At 41.6% G+C, this 19,767-nt stretch overlaps 1 protein-coding gene and 1 pseudogene across 2 annotated transcripts in view; both read right to left on the bottom strand.

Annotated features, from left to right (window-relative positions):
• Positions 1 to 19,767, bottom strand: part of sugct (succinyl-CoA:glutarate-CoA transferase) — a 288,833-nt gene that overhangs the window by 210,164 nt on the left and 58,902 nt on the right. For both annotated transcript variants that reach the window (XM_066687287.1, XM_066687297.1), the window contains one exon: positions 16,273 to 16,416. In XM_066687287.1, coding sequence (XP_066543384.1) covers positions 16,273 to 16,416 — 144 coding nt within the window. The remainder of the gene's footprint in view (positions 1 to 16,272; positions 16,417 to 19,767) is intronic.
• LOC136712790 (general transcription factor II-I repeat domain-containing protein 2A-like) lies at positions 13,393 to 15,906 on the bottom strand (annotated as a pseudogene).

Here is a 19,767-nt window from a genome sequence, read left to right as displayed (position 1 = left end):
CTCCAAGAGCATCTTTATACCATGACTTGCAAAATATGCAATTCAACTTGGACACAAATGGTGGTCACTTTAAGGTTGCTTCTCTATAGTCCCAAGTTTCATTGCCTAAGAGTCTTCACAATAAATTTGTCTAAATGGACCAAACAATTTATAAGCATCCAGTAGATCCTGTGCCTTTCATATTTGTGCAACAACAAATCAGTATTCTTTTAATTGATGCATTCCTAGTTGTTTAACACATTGTGATCATTTAAAAAATTGTAAAAACTGAACAGTGCACCCAACCAACTAGCTGCTTGTGATAGTGGATTACAATGTAGAGATTAATTAAATGTATTATTGTTGGCATTTCACTATCCACCCAATTGTGCAAAAAGCTAATCATTCTTGTTTTTTTATGCCTAATAGTGTGTATTTGTCAAAGCTTTTACAGTTGAAATTGTCTAATTTCTATGGCATCCTTTTATTATGGTATATTTGTCATATCCTGTCAAGCAGTAGCATTTCTATCACTGAGGTCTCAGAATCTGATCATGTAATTTAGTACTGATACATAAATAATACTATTGCAATGCACTAAAAAAGTGAATATGATATCTGTTAGAACTTAAATTGCAACTTAATTATTTACATTACAATTCATTAGTTATCCTGCATGTATGTTATATTATGTCATTGACTGCAAAGGATTTGCAACCAAGTATTGAAACTCGCAATTTAATTAATGATTATGTTGGTTTGTCCAATTACTTTTGAGCCCCTAAAATTGGGGGGACCACATATATAAATGGGTGTAATTCCTACGCCGTTCACCCAATTTGGATGTAAATACCCTCAAATTAAAGATGAAAGTCTACACTTAAAGTACATCTTAATTATGTCCTTTCAAATTCATTGTGGTGTCGTACAGAGCCAAAATGATAACAATTCTGTCACTTTCCAAATATTTATGGACCTAACTGTATCTAGGGATGTGGTTGTGCAATGATCCAAGAGATGCAGATGTAGAGCCTACATGTTGTTTATCAGACAGATATGCTTGTGTAACAGGGAAAGTGATGGTGCTTTCAAATGATACCAAGACTGTTAAGATCAGATGTTGCTGTGTGGAGATACTGACTTGCAAAGTAGGGGAAACATTTACTCAGGTTATAGAATTGCTATTAATACATACAAAATAAATCATCATAACTCCTTCTGTTTCTATCAAATGTTTACCCAGTTTGTTTTAAAAGTTGTATTTTGACTAGTACTTTAAGGGAAATTTGAAAGATTTTTTTTTTCATAAAATCCTAATATAATTCATAATTATGCTATTATTTATCTTAGAAAAAAGGTGGTAGTGTTGCAATATAGTGTGTCTAATCATGATCATCAATGCAGAAGCTAATTCTGTAGTTTGTATGCTTTCATTTGAGTGGCCCCACGTATTTCTGGCCCTAATAATGCAGATTGTAATTATTTTAATACTTTAATGGAGGAAAAGGGTCAAAAGGGTCAAAATGTCAAAAAACGCATTTTGTTTTTGTAAAAAAACTTGGTAGTACTGTAATATAGTTGGTCTAAGGATGATCTATGGATAGTATTATAGTACAGGTTGTCTAGTTTCATTTGACAGATGTCACATACCTGTACTCCTTATAATGTCCATATTAAACACTTGCTCATTTAAGAAGTCCAACCAAGTGAAAATGGGGGTGAGTGTAAAGGGACCAAAGTAATTAAACCAAAGAAACACTCTTAAGTGGCTTGTGCCAGATGGAGCCAGGTGGAGCCAGCTAGGTGTGAATTTGTGGCAGCTAGACAAAATGTACTTAAAGCTGCGCTGTTGCTCGGTAACAAAAAGTTAAGAAGTTGACTAGGGGACAGAAACCAAGAGACCAAAAACTTTGCAAGTGATGGTGTGCACACCAAAACCTAGGAAGGTTGAGCCCTTTGAGCAGTAAAACAGCTGGGTTACAGTAGGTCATAACTGCAGAAAAGGGAGTGCACACACCTTAAAAGAGACAACCCAAGAGCTAGAAATGCCCAACAGGTTCCAACCTAGTTGAACTGACAGCTCAGAGGGTAATGTGAGGGTAATACCAGAGTGCCATGGTGCCCACTCCCTAAACTGGTAGATAGGTTACTGGCCAAAGCTGGGGGGAATCCACTGGTCATGGTCCACATTGGAACCAATGATATAGGAAAAGGTAGTGCATAGGTTCAGCAAGACAAATTTAAGGAGTTAAGAAAGAAACTAAAGAGCAGAACCTCCACAAAATACTTCCGGTACCACGTGCCAGGCCAGGGAGACAGGCAGAGATTAGAAAGTTCGACCCGTTGGTGGGGATATGTGGAGGTGCATTCATACAGTAGTTGTTATATTACCCCCTCTCCACAATCGGACGCAGCCAAACCCGACACAGCAAGGGCGGCCACGGGGCCGAGGAGCAGGAGCAGCAGGATTCTGAGATGAGGGAAGGGCCGAGCACATCAGCAGCGGGAACCCAGGAGCACTCCTCTGGACCGTAGCCCTCCCAGTCCACCAGGTATTTTAGTCGCCCCCCGGAGGCAACAGCAGCGGAGCAGGGAGCACACCGTATAAGCAGGACCATCCTCCAGATCCAGAGGGAGAGGAGGAGGAGGAGGAGCAGCCAGATACGAGACAGGCTGAGAAGGAGAAGGCAAGGGATCCGACACCACAGGCTTAAACAGGGAGACATGGAAAGTGGGTGTGATCTGGTAGTGAGGGGGCAACTGCAGTAGGCGACTGTATGTATCATGGGCTGAGTTTTTTAGGGGGCAGTTTCATTTTGATGTCCCCGGTGGATAGCCAAACCTCCTGTCCCGGCAGATATTGTGGCGCTGGACAGCAGTGACGGTCTGCTTTGCTCTTCTGACGGCGGATCACGCAGCCAGGTGTGAGCCAGTTGCCAGATCGCAGCACTACGGTGAAACCAGTCATCCAGTGCCGGGATATCTGTGGATTCCTCATCCCAGGGGAACAGAGAAGGCTGGTAGCCAAGTGTATACTGGAATGGGGTAAGAGCAGAGGAAGAGCTGGTGATGGAGTTCTGCATGTATTCTGTCCATGGTAAGAAGCAACTACACTCAGTCTGGGACATACTGCAGTAGAAGCACAGAAACGTATCGATTTCCTGGTTCAGGCGATCGCTTTGTCCATTTGACTGGGGGTGATAGCCGGACGTGAGGCTGACATTTACATTGAGTGCCTTGAAAAAGGCAGACCAGACTCAGGAGGTGAATTGGGGACCTCTGTCAGATACAATGTCCTCTGGCAGCCTGTGGATGCAGAAAACCTGGTTGAAAAGCATCTCTGCCATCTCAAGAGCAGTGGGGAGTCCCTTCAGTGGAATGAGCCGGCAGCCCTTTGAAAACCGAATGATGGCTACCAGGATGGTAGTGTAGCCTTGATTTGGGGAGATCGGTGAGAAATCCATGGCAATGTGGGACCACGGACAGTGAGGGACAGGAAGCGGCTCAAGCAAACCTGCGGGGAGGTGTCTGGAGGCTTTTGACTGCACACAGGTGGAGCAGGCAATAATGAACCTGGTGATGTCATGCTAAAAACCAGGCCCTCAGAAGGGCACCAAAAACGTGTTTTTGTGTTTAATATGAAGTGTACTCTTCACCATTGTATTGTTTGCCGAGTGACTGGTATCCCGTGAAAGCTGAGACTCTCAGCTCTCTAATGCTGTCAATCATTCTCTGATACTAAAAAAATTGCTCCCCCCCCATTTTCATACCCTCCCACCCCTCCTCCGCATTCTGAAGGCGGGGGTTATTTGGTCAGAATAAAAAAATCTCAGAAAATACCGACAATTTACACACAGTCTGGAAGCAGAGAGTCTGCTGAAGTAAGAGCTAAGAAGTAAACACTCTCTGTACAGTGTACTGACACAGAACTATTTTATAAAATCGGATATGAAATTTCTTGTATTTGATAGAACATCAAATATTATACATAATATATGCTGGATTAATCGTTAGGTTGAACAAAACAAGCCTATTTGCAAATAAATCCGATTGAATTTGAGGAATCTGTGAGCGTCTGAGTGGGTCCCTCCCCCCATATCATTGTGAGATTGACACACACGTGAAGCCAATAAACTCAGCTTTCAAGTGATATGCAGCTTTGGAAGATATTCAGTAGCATCTCTGCACATGAGCAATGCGTAACAATACTGTACAGCATCACTGCAAGCAGGTTCAAGAGGCCAGCTCACCTTCTCCAGGTCCATGTGCAAGCTGCTGGCATCGATGATGTAACCCAAGAAACTTACTTCCAGGGTGGTAAAAGACTTCCTCGAAGCTGGTTCATATGCAAGTATTCCTCCCAATATGTATTAATGGAATATTAGATCATGTAAACAGCTTCCTTCACACTTACTGCAGAAAGTCTGCACGAGTTAATGCGCCCTGTGTAAACAAGCCGACTGAGTGATGCATTAATCAATAAAAGGGAGAAATTAAAGTGTTGAAAAACATTAGAACTAAGGGGTGGGTGAAATTAAATTGTTGAAAAACAGACTACAACTGCTATCACTGTATGATCTGACAAAAGTCTGTTTTGGAATCATAGGTCATTAATGAATATTCAATCTAAATCAAAATAGACTGTGTGTGTGTAGAGTGCGTGTGTTTAATTTGTAAGTGAATGTACAAAGTGCACAGGGAGACTGTTCAGCGTTGTACACAGAACTGACAAAACTTCGCTATGAGTAAGAGACAGTGAGGGGTTTATATGTTGAGCAGAGGGAAGCAGAGAACCAAGTTGGGAGGTGCAGGGTGAATGGGAGCAGAGGGTGATTGAGCAAGTGCACAAGGTGTTCAGGAATGTTGATTGAATGACTTAAGCTGGGAGAGGTGACTGGTATGGAGAGGGTGATGGTGACCTCTGGTGGGGATATGTGGAGGTGCCTTTGTGGTTGTTACAAAAGCAAAAAGGGAAATAGAAATAAACATAAGAAAATAAGCTTTATTCAATACTATAACAGCAAGAGGTCAAACAAGGAGGAATGGAGATGGCTAAAAGGTAAAAATGGAAGTATCTTAGAAAATAAACTAGATGTAGCAAATGTTCTAAATTAGTATTTTACAGAGGTTCTTACATAAGAAAAAACAGATAACATGCAACAGGTTAACAATCAGTCCAGTCAAACCCTAAGAGAATCAGGATAAATGAGGAGGAGGTACTAAAGGGACAAGCAGAAATAAAAACAAACAAATCACCCTGGCCAGATGGTACATTTCCAACAGTATTTAAATAAATTAGGGAAATTATTTATAGACCACTAACTCAAATATTCCAAATGACACTTAGAACAGGGGATGTGCCAACTGACTGGAAGACAGCAAATGTCATACCAATCCACAAGAAAGGGGACAAAACTGAGCCAGGAAATTACATTACCTGAAATAAAATAAAATAAAATAGAGGAGCAGCTCAATGAAAACCATATTCTTGGTGATAGTCAACATGGGTTTAGACAAGGCAGTCTTACTCATGTCTTACTAATTTATTAGAGTTTTTTTTAGCATGCAACTGCAGCTGTAGATCACGTTAAAGCATGTGATATGATATAATTAGATTTTCTGAAAGCTTCTCACAAGGGAATTCAGGAAAATATAATTAGATGGATTATGAAGTGGTTGATATATAGGAAACAGAGGGTGTCAATAAGAGGAGTTACTTCTAACTGGAGTGAGGTTGTTAGTGGAGTTCCACAGGGATCAGTACTAAGGCTTGTGCTTTTTCTAATCTATATTAATGATCTGGACTCTGGGATAGTTAGCAAACTTGTCAAATTTGCAGATGATACTAAAATAGGTGGCTCAGCAGATACAGTCTCGGCAGCACAGCTTATTCAAAGGGACTTAGATAATATTCTGTTGTGGGTCGACACCTGGCAGATGAAATTCAATGTGATCAAGTGCAAGGTATTACATGTAGGTAATAAAAATGTCCACTATAATTACACTATGGGAGGAATAGAACTACAAGAAGTAACGCATGAGAAAGACCTAGGAGTCTTTCCCCATCCAAACAATGTGGGGAAGCAATAAAAATGCCAAACCAAATTCTAGGGTATATTAAAACAAGGGAAGTAATGTTAAGACTGTACAATGCACTAGTTAGACCTCATCTGGAATACTGTGTACAGTTCTTGGCACCACACTTCAAGAAAGATATCGCTGCTGTAGGGGCAGTTCAGAGGCGAGCAACCAGACTTATGGTTAAGGGAATGTCATACTGGGAGAGGTTGACCGAACTGAACCTTTTCACCCTGGAACAGAGAAGACTATGTGGGGACTTGATTCAAGTCTTCAAAAGGCATTGACCACATCAAACCAGAGGAGCTTTTCCAGATCAGCAGGGACACATGGACAAGGGGACACAAATGTAAATTGGGCTTCAAGGCATTTGAGAACATTCAAAAATAGACTGGATATGATCCTTGGATCACTTAGTTATTAAATGGACACCAAACAAGCACGATGGGTCAAATGGCCTCCTCTCATTTGTAAACTTTCTTATGTTCTTATTAGAGGATAAAATTAACTATTTTGGCCACTAGCCACTGTGTCTGGTAGAAGGAAAAAACTTAGTAGACACTTGGTATTTGTCACGGTCTCCCCTGTTTCCACCTTAGTTCACCACCAGAGGTCTCCCTCTCCCGAATACTAGTCTAGTGCTTCTCCTTTTCTTTGTCCAGTCAAACCAGTCTTTCCCCATCTTTCCTTCCAGGTGCAACTGTTCTGTTCTCCTCTCCTATCATTGGCTAATCATTCATTCACCTAGTTCTGCTACACAGTATTTAAACCCCTGTTTCCTAGCTTTATTGTGAAGTCTTGCATTCTCTCCTGGATCAATTCTGAGCCTTGTTTCTTGATTGCCTTACCGTGTATTTTGACCTCTTGCTGCCCTCTCTCGTTTACCCCTTTTGGATCTCCCCACTAGCCTGTTCGCTTGATCGATTGACCTTGGACTGTCCCTGTTTACTCTCTCTCGTTTGCCCTTATCGGATTATCTGCTTCAACTCTAAGCCTGCACTTGGATCCTTTCCTTTGGTCCTTGAGGACGTCACAGAAGACTTCGCCTTTAACATGGATCCAGTGGTTTTACCTGACGTTGCTGCAGCTTTGACGACTCAGGGGGTATTCTTGGGGAGAACATTGCCTTATTAATTGTCTTTCTTCACCTTGCAGAGCCACCCACATCGAGAGTCCGTTTCTATAAACCCCGCCCGAGTTTCCACCTGAATACAAAGATTTGGCTGCCGTGTTTAGCAAATCCCGAAGCCTCCTCTCTGCCCTCACATTGTCCTTGGGATTGCGCTATTGATCTTCTCCCTGGTTCTACTCCACCTCTGGGCAGAATCTTTCCTCTCTCTCTTCCAGAGTTGCAGGCCATGGAGGAGTACATCAAGGAGGCATTAGCACAAGGCATAATCCGGCCATCCACTTCACCTGCTGCGGCAAGCTCCTTCTTAGTGGCAAAGAAGACGGAGGTTTAAGACCTTGTATCGATTATAGGGGACTTAATGCACTTACGGTCAAGTATAGATATCCTTTACCTTTAGTTCCTGCCGCCTTGGAACAGGTAAGAGGAGCTCGATACTTTACAAAACTAGATCTATGTAGTGCTTATAACCTAATCCAGATATGAAAAGGAGACGAGTGGAAGATGGCATTTATTACTAACTCTGGCCACTATGAATATTTAGTCATGCCCTTTGGTCTGGTCAACGCACCTTCACTCTTTCAAGCTTTCGTGAATGAGGTGTTACGTCCTTATCTTCATCACTTTGTGATAGACGACATTCTGGTTTATTCCTCTACTCTCTCTGAACACATCTCCCAGGTTCAACAGGTGCTGCAATGTCTGCTACAAAATGGACTCTATGTCAAGGCTGAGAAATGTGAATTTCATCGACAGCGTGTGGCGTTTCTGGGATACATCATCGATGCCAGTGGAGTGCACATGGATCCTGAGAAGGTCAGAGCAGTAACTGAGTGGCCTCGGCCTCAAACAATTAAGGAGTTGCAACGTTTCTTGGGTTTTGCTAACTTTTATCGTCGCTTCATCCGTAACTTCAGTTCAGTCGCATCTCCTTTAACCTCTTTATTAAAAGGCTCTGCTCGTCGTTTATTATGGACGGATTCTGCTGATTTCGCCTTCGAGAAACTTAAGTCCCTGTTCACCACTGCTCCAGTCCTCAAGCACCCAGACCCTAATCTTTCGTTGTGGAAGTAGATGCTTCTGAAAACGGCGTCGGGGCAGTGCTTTCTCAACGACACGGTCAACCATCTAAGCTCCATCCCTGTGCATTCTTCTGTAGGAAATTATCACCTGCGGAGAGGAATTATGACATCGGTAACAGGGAACTCTTGGCAGTGAAGTTGGCCTTTGAGGAGTTGAGGCATTGGCTGGAAGGATCAAAATACCCATTTCTGGTACTCACAGATCACCGAAATCTGGAATACATTCGAGCAGCAAAACGTCTCAACCCGTCAAGCACGCTGGGCATTATTTTTCACCCGTTTCCAATTCACTATGACTTATCGCCCAGGATCCAAAAACATCAAAGCAGACGCTCTCTCTCGTCAGTTTGACTCAGTTCATGAACCCCTATCTGATGATCCAATTCCACCCTCTACCTGTATTGTCGCTCCAATCAAATGTAATTTCTTGGATCAACTTCAAAGGGAACTTTCCTCCAATCCTGCCCCTTCCACATGTCCTTCCAATAAGATCTATGTACCTACATCCAAACGTCCTACACTTCTTCAATGGATTCATTCTAATCCCGCTTCTGGACATCCAGGAATCCATCGCACCATTACCTTGATCAAACAGAAATTCTGGTGGCCCACTCTAGCACAAGATACTACCCAGTTTGTTAATGCCTGTTCCATCTGTGCCCAGTCTAAATCTTCACGACATCCCCTCTCTGGTCTCCTGGAACCTCTTCCAATTCCACGCTGTCCCTGGTCTCATATTTCTATTGATTTTGTTATTGATCTTCCCAGCTATCAGGGTTATATCACCATTCTAGTAGCAATAGATCGTTTTTCTAAATCATGTCGGCTTATACCCTTACAGAAGCTTCCCTCCGCTCTTGAAACTGCAAAAGTTCTGTTCCATCACGTGTTCTGCAGTTATGGGATTCCTGAAGACATTGTTTCCGACTGAGGCCCTCAATTCACCTCCCGCGTCTGGTCTGCTTTCTTCAAGGCTCTGAATATTAAGGTCACTCTCACCTCCGGTTACCATCCACAATCTAATGGTCAAACAGAACGTCTTAATCAAGAGGTCATACGCTTTCTTCGTTCATATTGTAGTACCTCCCAAGATGATTGGAGTCATTTTTTGCCATGGGCTGAGTACGCCCAGAATTCCCTGACCAGTTCTTCCACAGGCCTCACCCCCTTTCAGTGTGTCTTAGGATACCAACCGCCTCTGTTTCCTTGGAATGAGGAGTCTACCGACATCCCAGCAGTCGATGATTGGTTCCGTCGCAGTGCAGATGTCTGGAATGCTACACACGTCCGTCTCCAAAGAGCTATCCGCCGTCAAAAGACCTTGGCAGACTGACATCGACAACCCGCTCCACAATACCACCCAGGACAGTTGGTTTGGCTATCTACTAAAGATATTAAACTTAAACTCCCATCCAAGAAATTGAGCCCTCGCTTTATCGGTCCCTTTCCTGTTCTCCGCCAAATCAATCCTGTTACCTATCGTCTCCAGTTACCTCCTCACTACAAGATAGCTCCATCATTTCATGTTTCTTTGTTAAAACCTGTAGGCCCCGATCCCTTCTCTCCTTCTGATTCTCCGCCTCCTCCTCCCTTGGATCTAGACGACGGTCCGGCATATGCAGTCAATACCCTGTTACGGTCTCGTCGCCACAGAGGACGCCTGCAGTACTTGGTCGACTGGGAGGGGTATGGTCCAGAGGAACGTTCTTGAGTTCTAGCCTCGGATATCCTGGATCCGTCTCTCATTGCGGACTTTCACAGAGCTCATCCCACTGCTCCTGCTCCTTGGCCTTGTGGCCGTCCTCGCCGCCGTCCTCACTGCTCCGGTCCGGCAGAGGCCGATTCTGGGGAGGGGGCTACTGTCACAGTCTCCCCTGTTTCCACCTTAGTTCACCACCAGAGGTCTCCCTCTCCCGAATACTAGTCTAGTGCTTCTCCTTTTCTTTGTTCAGTCAAACCAGTCTTTCCACATTCTTTCCTTCCAGGTGCACCTGTTCTGTCCTCCTCTCCTATCATTGGCTAATCATTCATTCACCTAGTTCAAACCCTCTCTGCTACACAGTATTTAAACCCCTCTGTTTCCTAGCTTTATAGCGAAGTCTTGCATTCTCTCCTGGATCAATTCTGAGCCTTGTTTCTTGATTGCCTTACCGTGTATTTTGACCTCTTGCTTCCCTCTCTCGTTTACTCCTTTTGGATCTCCCCACTAGCCTGTTCGCTTGATCGATTGACCTTGTACTCTCCCGGTTTACTCTCTCTCGTTTGCCCTTATCGGATTATCTGCTTCAACTCTAAGCCTGCACTTGGATCCTTTCCTTTGGTCCTTGAGGACGTCACAGTATTTTTACCAGCCAAAGGCAAACATCACCAGAAATACATGAGGGTGTATAAATGTGTAGTGAACACGTTAAAACATGACACTTATTCGGGTAATTAATCAATCACAATAACAAAAGCTAATCCCACACCTGTATAGACTTTTAGACATATATGCACATGAGGGAAAAGGATCTGGATAGAAAAAACATGCATCCACACACTGTTTCTACTTGCAAGTGTTATAAGGTCTTTGACCAAAACATTGCATTCTTATTGAATTATAACACTTGATAGTGGAGATGGAAGCATCATTTTCAAATTAATCAATCACATATGAAATAACATGGCAGATAATGGTGATCTGTATAAACACACTAAACTAACACATGAGAAGGGGTGTTATATGGTGACACATTATTGCTCTTCATACTCCTCTTCCTCTTCACTGCTACTCCCTTCTCTGGGTCTCTTGCATGTCATTAAAAGTCATTACATTTCAAAGTATTTTCTTAAGGCCCTTAAAAGTAATTAAAATTAATGTTTTCATTAAAAGTCATTGTTTATAAACTACAATGTAAAAGTCTGTTTCTCTCTCTCATCTGCTCTCGCGGCAGCGCATAACCTGATACCTGCTTTATCAGTATAGAGTGCCAGGGCTGAGTCAGGTCCTTTGGATTGGGTACAAAATATAATCTATAGGGATGATAACAGACAGTAACGTCCTTTCCATTGGTCAATACCATCCACGCCAGCAAAGACGCAATGTAAACAAACCGCACGTTTCTCTTTAGCACAATCTCTGCTAAGCAGCAAAAAATGCATGTCTCTATCATTTCCTCATAAATTAATTATTATTATTTTATTTTTATTTCTTGGCAGATGCCCTTAGCCAGGGTGACTTACAACATAAGTGCAAAACAAAGTGCAAACATACAGTTAATTCCAAGCATCACAAATTCAATTCACATTAAACATAGCAATTCAAAATGTAAAATGGATTATAATTAATACATCATAAATTATTAATACTTATCTAACAACAACTTTGTTAAATAAATATCTATGTAAAAATGCATTATTAGAAGATGTATGGAAATGGCATTATAACAGCAGACCTGTCAACTCTCGTATTATTATTGTTGTCGACATAAACTTTTTATTGTGACAATTTCAAATTAAATATAGAGGTAGTGACTATTTGTTTATAAAGGAATATTTTACCATTACATCTGTAACTGACCGACCAATATGTTTTTCTTTTTCAATTTTTATACATTTTCATTCAATTGCCAGTTTAGCAATGTGAGCTGCAACGAAAATGTCTTAACTTTAGCGTCCTTGTGACAATGTTTTCCGGTCACAACAGCGAAATACAAAATGTTTAAGACCTATCTAGCTAGCTAATTTATACAATCTGCTTGACTAAACGATTGACTTTCCCTGTCCAAACCACACTCAGACTGCCAGTCTACGTTAGGAAACACACCTGTGCGTTCGAGTTACAGCGAATACAAAATAAATAGCAATAGCTTGCTGTGTATGTAATATGAATGTGTTTGTTGCTCCTCTTTCCTTTTCTGTCATTGCTAGTTTCACAGAAGGGTGTTTGGCTTTTAGGTTTGTTAACATATCAGCTGTAGATTCCTGGTAGTTTAATTGCACTGCACATTATTATACATTAATGCAGAATTCCACCAATTGTGCGTGTATGAACTTTGTCAATGCAACTATTATAATTCGAAAACACGTTGATCCAGGTCATTAAAAAGTCAGTAATTATGACTATGAAAAGTAATTAAAAGTCATTATCTTTCCACATCCTTAACCTGCAGGAACCTTTCTTCTGCTTCATTGCTCTCCATGAAATATGTCCTCCTGGACAGAAGGCTGTCCAACTGCCATATATTTTCAAAAAATAAGATATTGCGGTTGACCAAATCAACTAAGATACCAACACTACAAAGTCAACTAATGAATTTGTATTTTGAAACATATTGACCAATACGCTAGGAGAAATGAAAACAAGATGAGTTCCTGTACACTTGTTGGCTACCTGCCAAAGTAGCTGGTAAAATTGACAGATTTACCCACCACTGGCTAAATCTACCCACATCTGGCGGGTGGTGGGTGTTAATTTTATTCCCTGGTTCTTATGTTCTAAGACTCTTTCATCCAAGCAAGTTCTAGATCACATAAAACAGCATGCTGTAGATATTAATGGAAAACTACAAAACTAGAGCTCATCCACATAGCATGAAATGACATTCACAATGATACACAAGTGGGTGGTTAAACACCCACCTGTCCCTTTAACTAGAGACAGTAACCTGGCCAGGTAAAAACTTCACTTTCCACAGTCCTCTGGTTTTATCTCTCCCCCCATTGACTAATCCAAATCCTCCATTGTCCAATCACAGACTAGACAGCACCTGTTAGTATATACAGGGCAGTCACAGGTGGGGTGACTCCATTGTTTTGGTAATCCTTTCTCGATCCTCAACTCCAGGGGTGGGCAATTAATTTTGCCTAGGGGCCACATGAGAAACTGGGACTGTTGTGGAGGGCCAAACCAATAGGATGAACTTAATTCTGCTCAATATTAATTTTATTGCTTTATAAAAAGCAGTAAATTATATGGTTTTGATTAGCTGCTATTGGTAGGAATTCATATTACGATAAGGCTATGAAAATGGGGAGTAGGTCAAATATAGCATTAAAAATTAGTAAAAATACCAATTATTATATCACTATTTAATTATATTTTTAACATAACATACTGTAACGATACGGGGTTTTTGTTTGCCATATCGCTGTTGGAGTTCACCACCAACGGCAGGAATGATGGAGAGGACACAGGGTTAACCACAACAGGAACTTTTATTCAGAACACAGTGATCTTCAGGCTGGAGCGACCATCTGTCTCACTAAACTCTCATGAAACTACTGAACTACTCCTCCTGAACTGAACTACTCCCTGACTCCTCCGTGTGGGAACCGGGCACCTCTATTTAAGTCACGGTGCCTCCTGCATTCCCACGCAGGGCTAACCTGTAACCCCAGAACTAAACCATGCTAAACTAACCCGCTCTAAACAGCCCATCCCCCAACACACATAACCTGACACACACACACACACACACACAAATATACATGCACCCCCCAAGTCCGAGATCACTACAATACTTAACTTTCACAATAACAATACTGAAAATGCGTATGTTTCGTAGTATGTTAAAGACCAACAATTAATTAACTTTATCCAAAAAGCAATAAGTGCTTTTGATGTTTTCCAGTACTTTTTTCTTCTTTGTCTTGGGCTTGAACAAGTGCACTGAAGTCTGTTTGAATGTCTGAGGTGGATATGCGAAGGACAGCTGACAGGTGATCATCAGTGAGAGAGGATCTGTATCTGGATTTGTTAAACTTCATCACTGAGAATGTTTGTTCACATATGTAGGTAGATCTAAAGAGAACTAACATCTTTTGAGCATGCCTCCTCATGTGTGGAAAGTTCTCCTCTTTGAGAGAAAAGTAAAAATCCAGATCCAGTGATACTGACTTAAAGTGCTCTGCCAGTAGTGTATCAGACTGCAGGTCAATGAGTTCGGGCTGAACATCGCTGAGTGTATTATTCACACTGCAGGTAAAGGGAGGAAAAAGTCATGTGCATTTCATTCTCAACTGTTTTAAAGTCTTGAAATCGCCTTGAAAACTCACCATGCAGTGCTCCTAACATGGATGAGTACCTGCAGAGGTGATCAGTTGATGGTGTGGCTTCCTTTAGTGCTGGCAAGTGGGTGAGAATGTTGTCCTCTATTTGGCTTGAAAGAAACTGCAACTTCTTCATGAAAGCCTTCACCAAGCTGTACATTTCATATACAAAAATGCCCCTGCATTGCAGTTTGGTATTTAGCTCATTCATTAGTGCAGTTACATCAACAGCAAATCCAAAATCTGCTATCCAGTCTGCATCTGAGAGCTCTGGGATGTCATTCCCTTTCTTCTCACAGAACTCTTGAATCTCTGCTCTTAGGTCCCATACTCTTTTAAGCACTTTGCCCAGGCTTAGCCATCTGACAGCTGTGGTAGCCTATGTCACGATGTTTCAGTCTTATGCTTCTCCAAAAGTGAAACAAACTGTCTGTGATTCAATGCTCTTGACCTGATGAAATTAACTATTTTAGTTACAACATCAATAACATGGTTAATTTATAGCACTGACTTACACAACACCTCCTGATGTATAATACAATGTAAAAATACCAATTTCTGTTCAGGGTTAATTTCAGTCACTTTAACCTGCAACCATTTCAAAAGTCCGACATTTTTCCCCATCAAAGTTCTCCAACACATTACTGTGAAGATGCGTAGGCACACACGCACATACGTAAATTGAAAAAAAAAAATAGCGTTCACCTTCAAAATAAAAGCAATGCAGTTGTATTGCGTGCATGGCGTACACTTACTTACATGTAATTTCTAATTTCTGACCTTACGCGGGCCGGACAGGGACTGCCAAAGGGCCGGATGTGGCCCGCGGGCCGTAAAACGCCCAGGTCTGCTCTACTCTGTTGTGTTTACTCTTAGCAATCCTACTAGCATTGCGTTCAGATATCATATACTTTTTTTTTTCTGTTAGCACTGTTGTTTATTGTTTTGTCACATACAGTTTAACATTTTTCATCACAGGTTTTTGACCAAACTTAAACTTTCCAAAATCTTCCCTGAATCTCATCAAACATGTGACGGATGTAAACAAGCACCAGCCACACTTTTGCATATGTTCTGGTCTTGTCCCTGGCTACATTCTTATTGGTCCTCTATTTTTGGAGCTGTATCACATGTCAAACAATTGTGCATTGAACCCATACCCCTGATTGCTTTGTTTGGTGCTGTACCTGGCACAGTCTGTGTGTCCAAAATAAGGTTGGACACTGTGGCGTTTGTAACTCTCCTAGTTAGACATTTAATTCTATTAAACTGGAAACAAGCTGCCCCATCTACTTACATCTGCTTGATTAGGGATGTACTACACTTCCTCAAAAAATAAATATAACCTTTGGGGTTCCACAGAGAACTTTTGCACAGCTTGGCAACCTTATTTGTCTTATTTTAATCACTTCCAGTTCCCATCTTTGCCCTAATAATTTGGCTGATGCTCTCCATACTTTGCCTTTAGAAGACCTGCTATAGTTATCTTTTTCTGACTTCTTGTCTTTCTCTTTTCTCTTCATTCTGCCTTTTTTCGGTTTTATTTTCTCTATCTTTCTTCTCTTCTTTAGTCCTTTATAAATGTATTCCTGTAATCTGTACATTACCAATTGTGAAATGTTATTGTGATTATAAAAAATAATTAATCAATGTTTTTCCCATAGAGTTAGTGGTGGGGGAGGGGTGGTGATGGTGTTTCCTCCACAGAGTTAGTGGGGGAGGGGGGATGGGGGGTGACGGTGTTTTCTCCATTGTGTTAAGCTCTAACGTATTGCAAACTTTTTTCCCCAGACCACGGAGGCTGCCGGAGCCGGGTTGAGCCCCGGCCCAATTTAACCCCTTAGTACAGGGGCTGCTTCCCCACACAGTGGCAGACTAAAGTTTAGACCACACATGAAGATAATGTTTATGTGTACTTATGAACAAGCATAGGCTCAGGATGCTCTATTTAAAAGGTATGTGAATTTGAAGTACCTGTGAAGACAGGAGATTGCAGTCAATATGAAGCCCCTTTCCAGTCTTCTGTCTTTGTAGAAGTCCTGCCATTATTGCACCATGGGTGTAGAGTCCAGTAGCAAGATCTGTCATTGCCACGCCTGGCCTTACTGGATCACCATCCTAATGAAGGGGAACAGCATGGGTTAATGATTAAAATATTGTACTGAGCAGCCATGTAAATCCTGAATCTTTGAACACTGTGAGATATTTCAATCTATGCTTAAGAAAACTCATATCATAGTCTGGAGAATTGCATAAACAAGATATTATTTTAAAAGGATAGTAGATGTTTGCCACAAATGCTTTTTGACAACATCAACTGAAGTTCTGACCAAACTATTTTGAATACTGGTAAACTGCTATAGAAATACAACTTTTTTATAGCCTGTCTTGGATGTATTTATAATGGGAACAATACAGAAGTCTATGAAGAAGGTGCAGCCTTTCTTATTTCATGCTTAGTAAAATGGCTGAAATGAAGATTCACTAGAATTTCCAAACTAAACAGGACAGGAGAGTCCAGAATATCTTAGGCAGTGGAAATAATTACTTTCTGCTGTGAACAATTTGGGTACTGTTTGTTGAGATGAAGACAGTATACCATATGAAAGAACTGTCACATTTATTCCACTATTATCTCAAGAGGTGCATTCCAAGAGAATCTTAAAATCCAAGTAATGGCATAACTTGTACCTTCAAGAAGCCTTTAATGGGGTTAAACTGATCAATACAATATAAAACAAAGCATTACACATTATTTCATGTTGCTATCACTTTTTTGGAAACATACCTGTAATTTCACTTTTCATTTTTCTCACCCGAAGAGTAACATATAAGGCAGCACAAGGCATGGCTGGCTTTTGGCCAAGCGACATACATGTCCTATTGTTTGATCATCTTATTACTTGTATTACATGGAAATGCTGAATAAAATTCTAAACATGTAAAATGTATCAAAATTTCCTCTGATTTACAACAAAGATCATGATGCACTTACTTCCCATTATAATTAGCTATTCCACTCATACGTATTTCATATATATATATATATATATATATATATATAAAAAAACTCATAACAATATGATATGCATATTAGCAACTCTTACTAGGCCACTAGTTAGCTAGTCATGATGGAATGAACAAATCCTAGTGGAGCGAAAAACGTAAAACGTTAAAAGCACAACATAAACGTTCAGGAACACACATAGCAAAAATCAGTGGTGGTGGGGTTTTTGTAAGGTGGAGCAGAAACCTGACAACCCCCAACCCCCACCCCCACACACATACACAAACAGATACACACTGCCAGAAAAAAAAAAAAAGGTGTTGGGCCACCACGGGCCTCCAGCTTCAATCTGCATAGATTCTACGAGGAGGGATGGAACACCATTTTTCCAAAAGATATTCCCTAATTTGGTGTTTTGATGATGGTGGTGGAGAGCGCTATCCAACATGTCAGTCGAAAATCTCCCATAGGTGTTCAATTGGGTTGAGATCTGGTGACTGCGAAGGCCATAGCATATGAGTCACATCATTTTCATACTCATCAAACCAATCAGTGAGCCCTCGTGCTCTGTGGATGGGGCATTGTCATCCTGGAAGAGACCACTCCCTTTAGCATAGAAATGTTTCACCATAGGATAAAGGTGATTACTCAGAATAACTTTGTCATGATTTGCAGTGACTCTTCCATCTAAGGGTACAAGTGGACCCAAACCATGCCAGGAAAATACCCCTCACAGCATAACACAGCCTCCAGACCCCCCTCACTGTAGGGGTCAAGCAGTCAGGCCTGTACCGTTCTCTTGGTGTGCGCCACACGTGCACTCGCCCACTTGACAATACAGTGAAGGATGACTCATCTGACCAGATCATATATATATAATATTTAAACTATCGTTTCCATTTAACTTATCATAAAGAACATAGGAAGATGCATACCCAAAGTCCATTTAACTTATCAACATTCACATTATAGCAGATTAAACATTACCAAATGTAATCTTCAAACTATAAAAAAACAAATAACTGAAAAAAATAACTAAATTATATAAACTCTAATAAAAAAACATTTACATGAACTCAAATATATAAATTGATAGGTTGCGAATGCAACCCTGGTTATCTGAAAAAGGAAGCAATGCCCAAGGTGGACGGGTTTCTGTACACTTCTGTAGGAACCCGAATGAAACGTCACTCTATCCCTTCCCCCTTCCTGTTCTATAAAACGTGACATCAGCGCAGGTTCGTCCTCTTTTGCCAAGAGATAGGACTCCCGTGCGACCTTGCAACCCATGGGCAGTGCTTCCTTTGTCAGATAACCAGGGTTGTATTCACAACCTATCGTTATCTTTCAAGTCGGAAGCACTGCCCAAGGGGGAGGGGTTACTGTATAACAAAACCATTGCAAGGGAGGAGGCAGCGAGCTGATAAGGAAGCCTGCCCCGAGGTGCACTGCTAGGGGCCTCGGCAACTCAACTCCAGACAGTAACCTCTGGGGCCCTGTAGAGCCACACCTGAGCCACACAGAAGTGAGGACCATTGTCACGCCATTACCAGGAACTGTCTAGAATCATATTATATGCCGTCTGCAAACAATAGCAAGGCCGGCTGCTTTACTAGTGTAGCTAGGAGTGAGTACGTATCTACTTGCACAATATCTGGCGTGGGCAATCAATCAACTTGTGCGGCTTCCGCGCATATCATGGCAGTGGACCCCTGATCCAAAGAAGCGGGGCCACAGACCCACTGAAAAACACAACATTATTATTATTATTATTATTTTTATTTCTTTGCAGACGCCCTTATCCAGGGCGACTTACAACATAAGTGCAAACAAAGTGCAAAAATACAGTGAAGTACAAGTCATCAATCATTACAAATTCAATTTAGCTAAAACAGCAATTCAAAATAATACATTTTACAAATTCCAATTTACAATTTACACAAGTACAATAAGTGACTTCCTACATCCTGGACGATGAAAGCTAAGTGCTGTCAAGATGTAGGGTCACAGTCAGGGGTTATGGGAAAGGGAGCAAGGAGGAAAACAAATCAAGAATGCAAGCACCATAATAAAAAACTGTGACGTGCTATCTAGCAGGGGTAAAAGGACTAATATTATAAGTAGAGTCTGAAAAGATGTGTCTTGAGTAAGCGCCGGAATGAGGTCAAGGACTCTGCTGTTTTGACTTTGGTGGGCAGGTCGTTCCACCATTTCGGGGCCAGGGATGAGAAGGAGTGGGCTCTGGAGGAAGGAGAGTGGAGAGGAGGCAGAGTTAGTCTTCTGCCACTGGAGGAACGCAGTGGTCTGGAGGGGATGTATGGAGAGACGAGTGACTGAAGGTAGCTCGGTGCAGTGTGGTCGAGACAACGGTAGGTGAGGGTCAAAGTCTTGAACTGAATGCGTGCCGGTATCGGGAGCCAGTGGAGGGAGCAGAGCAGTGGAGTAGCGTGTGCGAATCGTGG

This window comes from Amia ocellicauda, chromosome 2 (genome assembly GCF_036373705.1).
Source record: "Amia ocellicauda isolate fAmiCal2 chromosome 2, fAmiCal2.hap1, whole genome shotgun sequence".
In the NCBI taxonomy this organism is placed as follows: Eukaryota; Metazoa; Chordata; class Actinopteri; order Amiiformes; family Amiidae; genus Amia; species Amia ocellicauda.
This window is presented reverse-complemented; position numbering and strand designations above follow the sequence as displayed.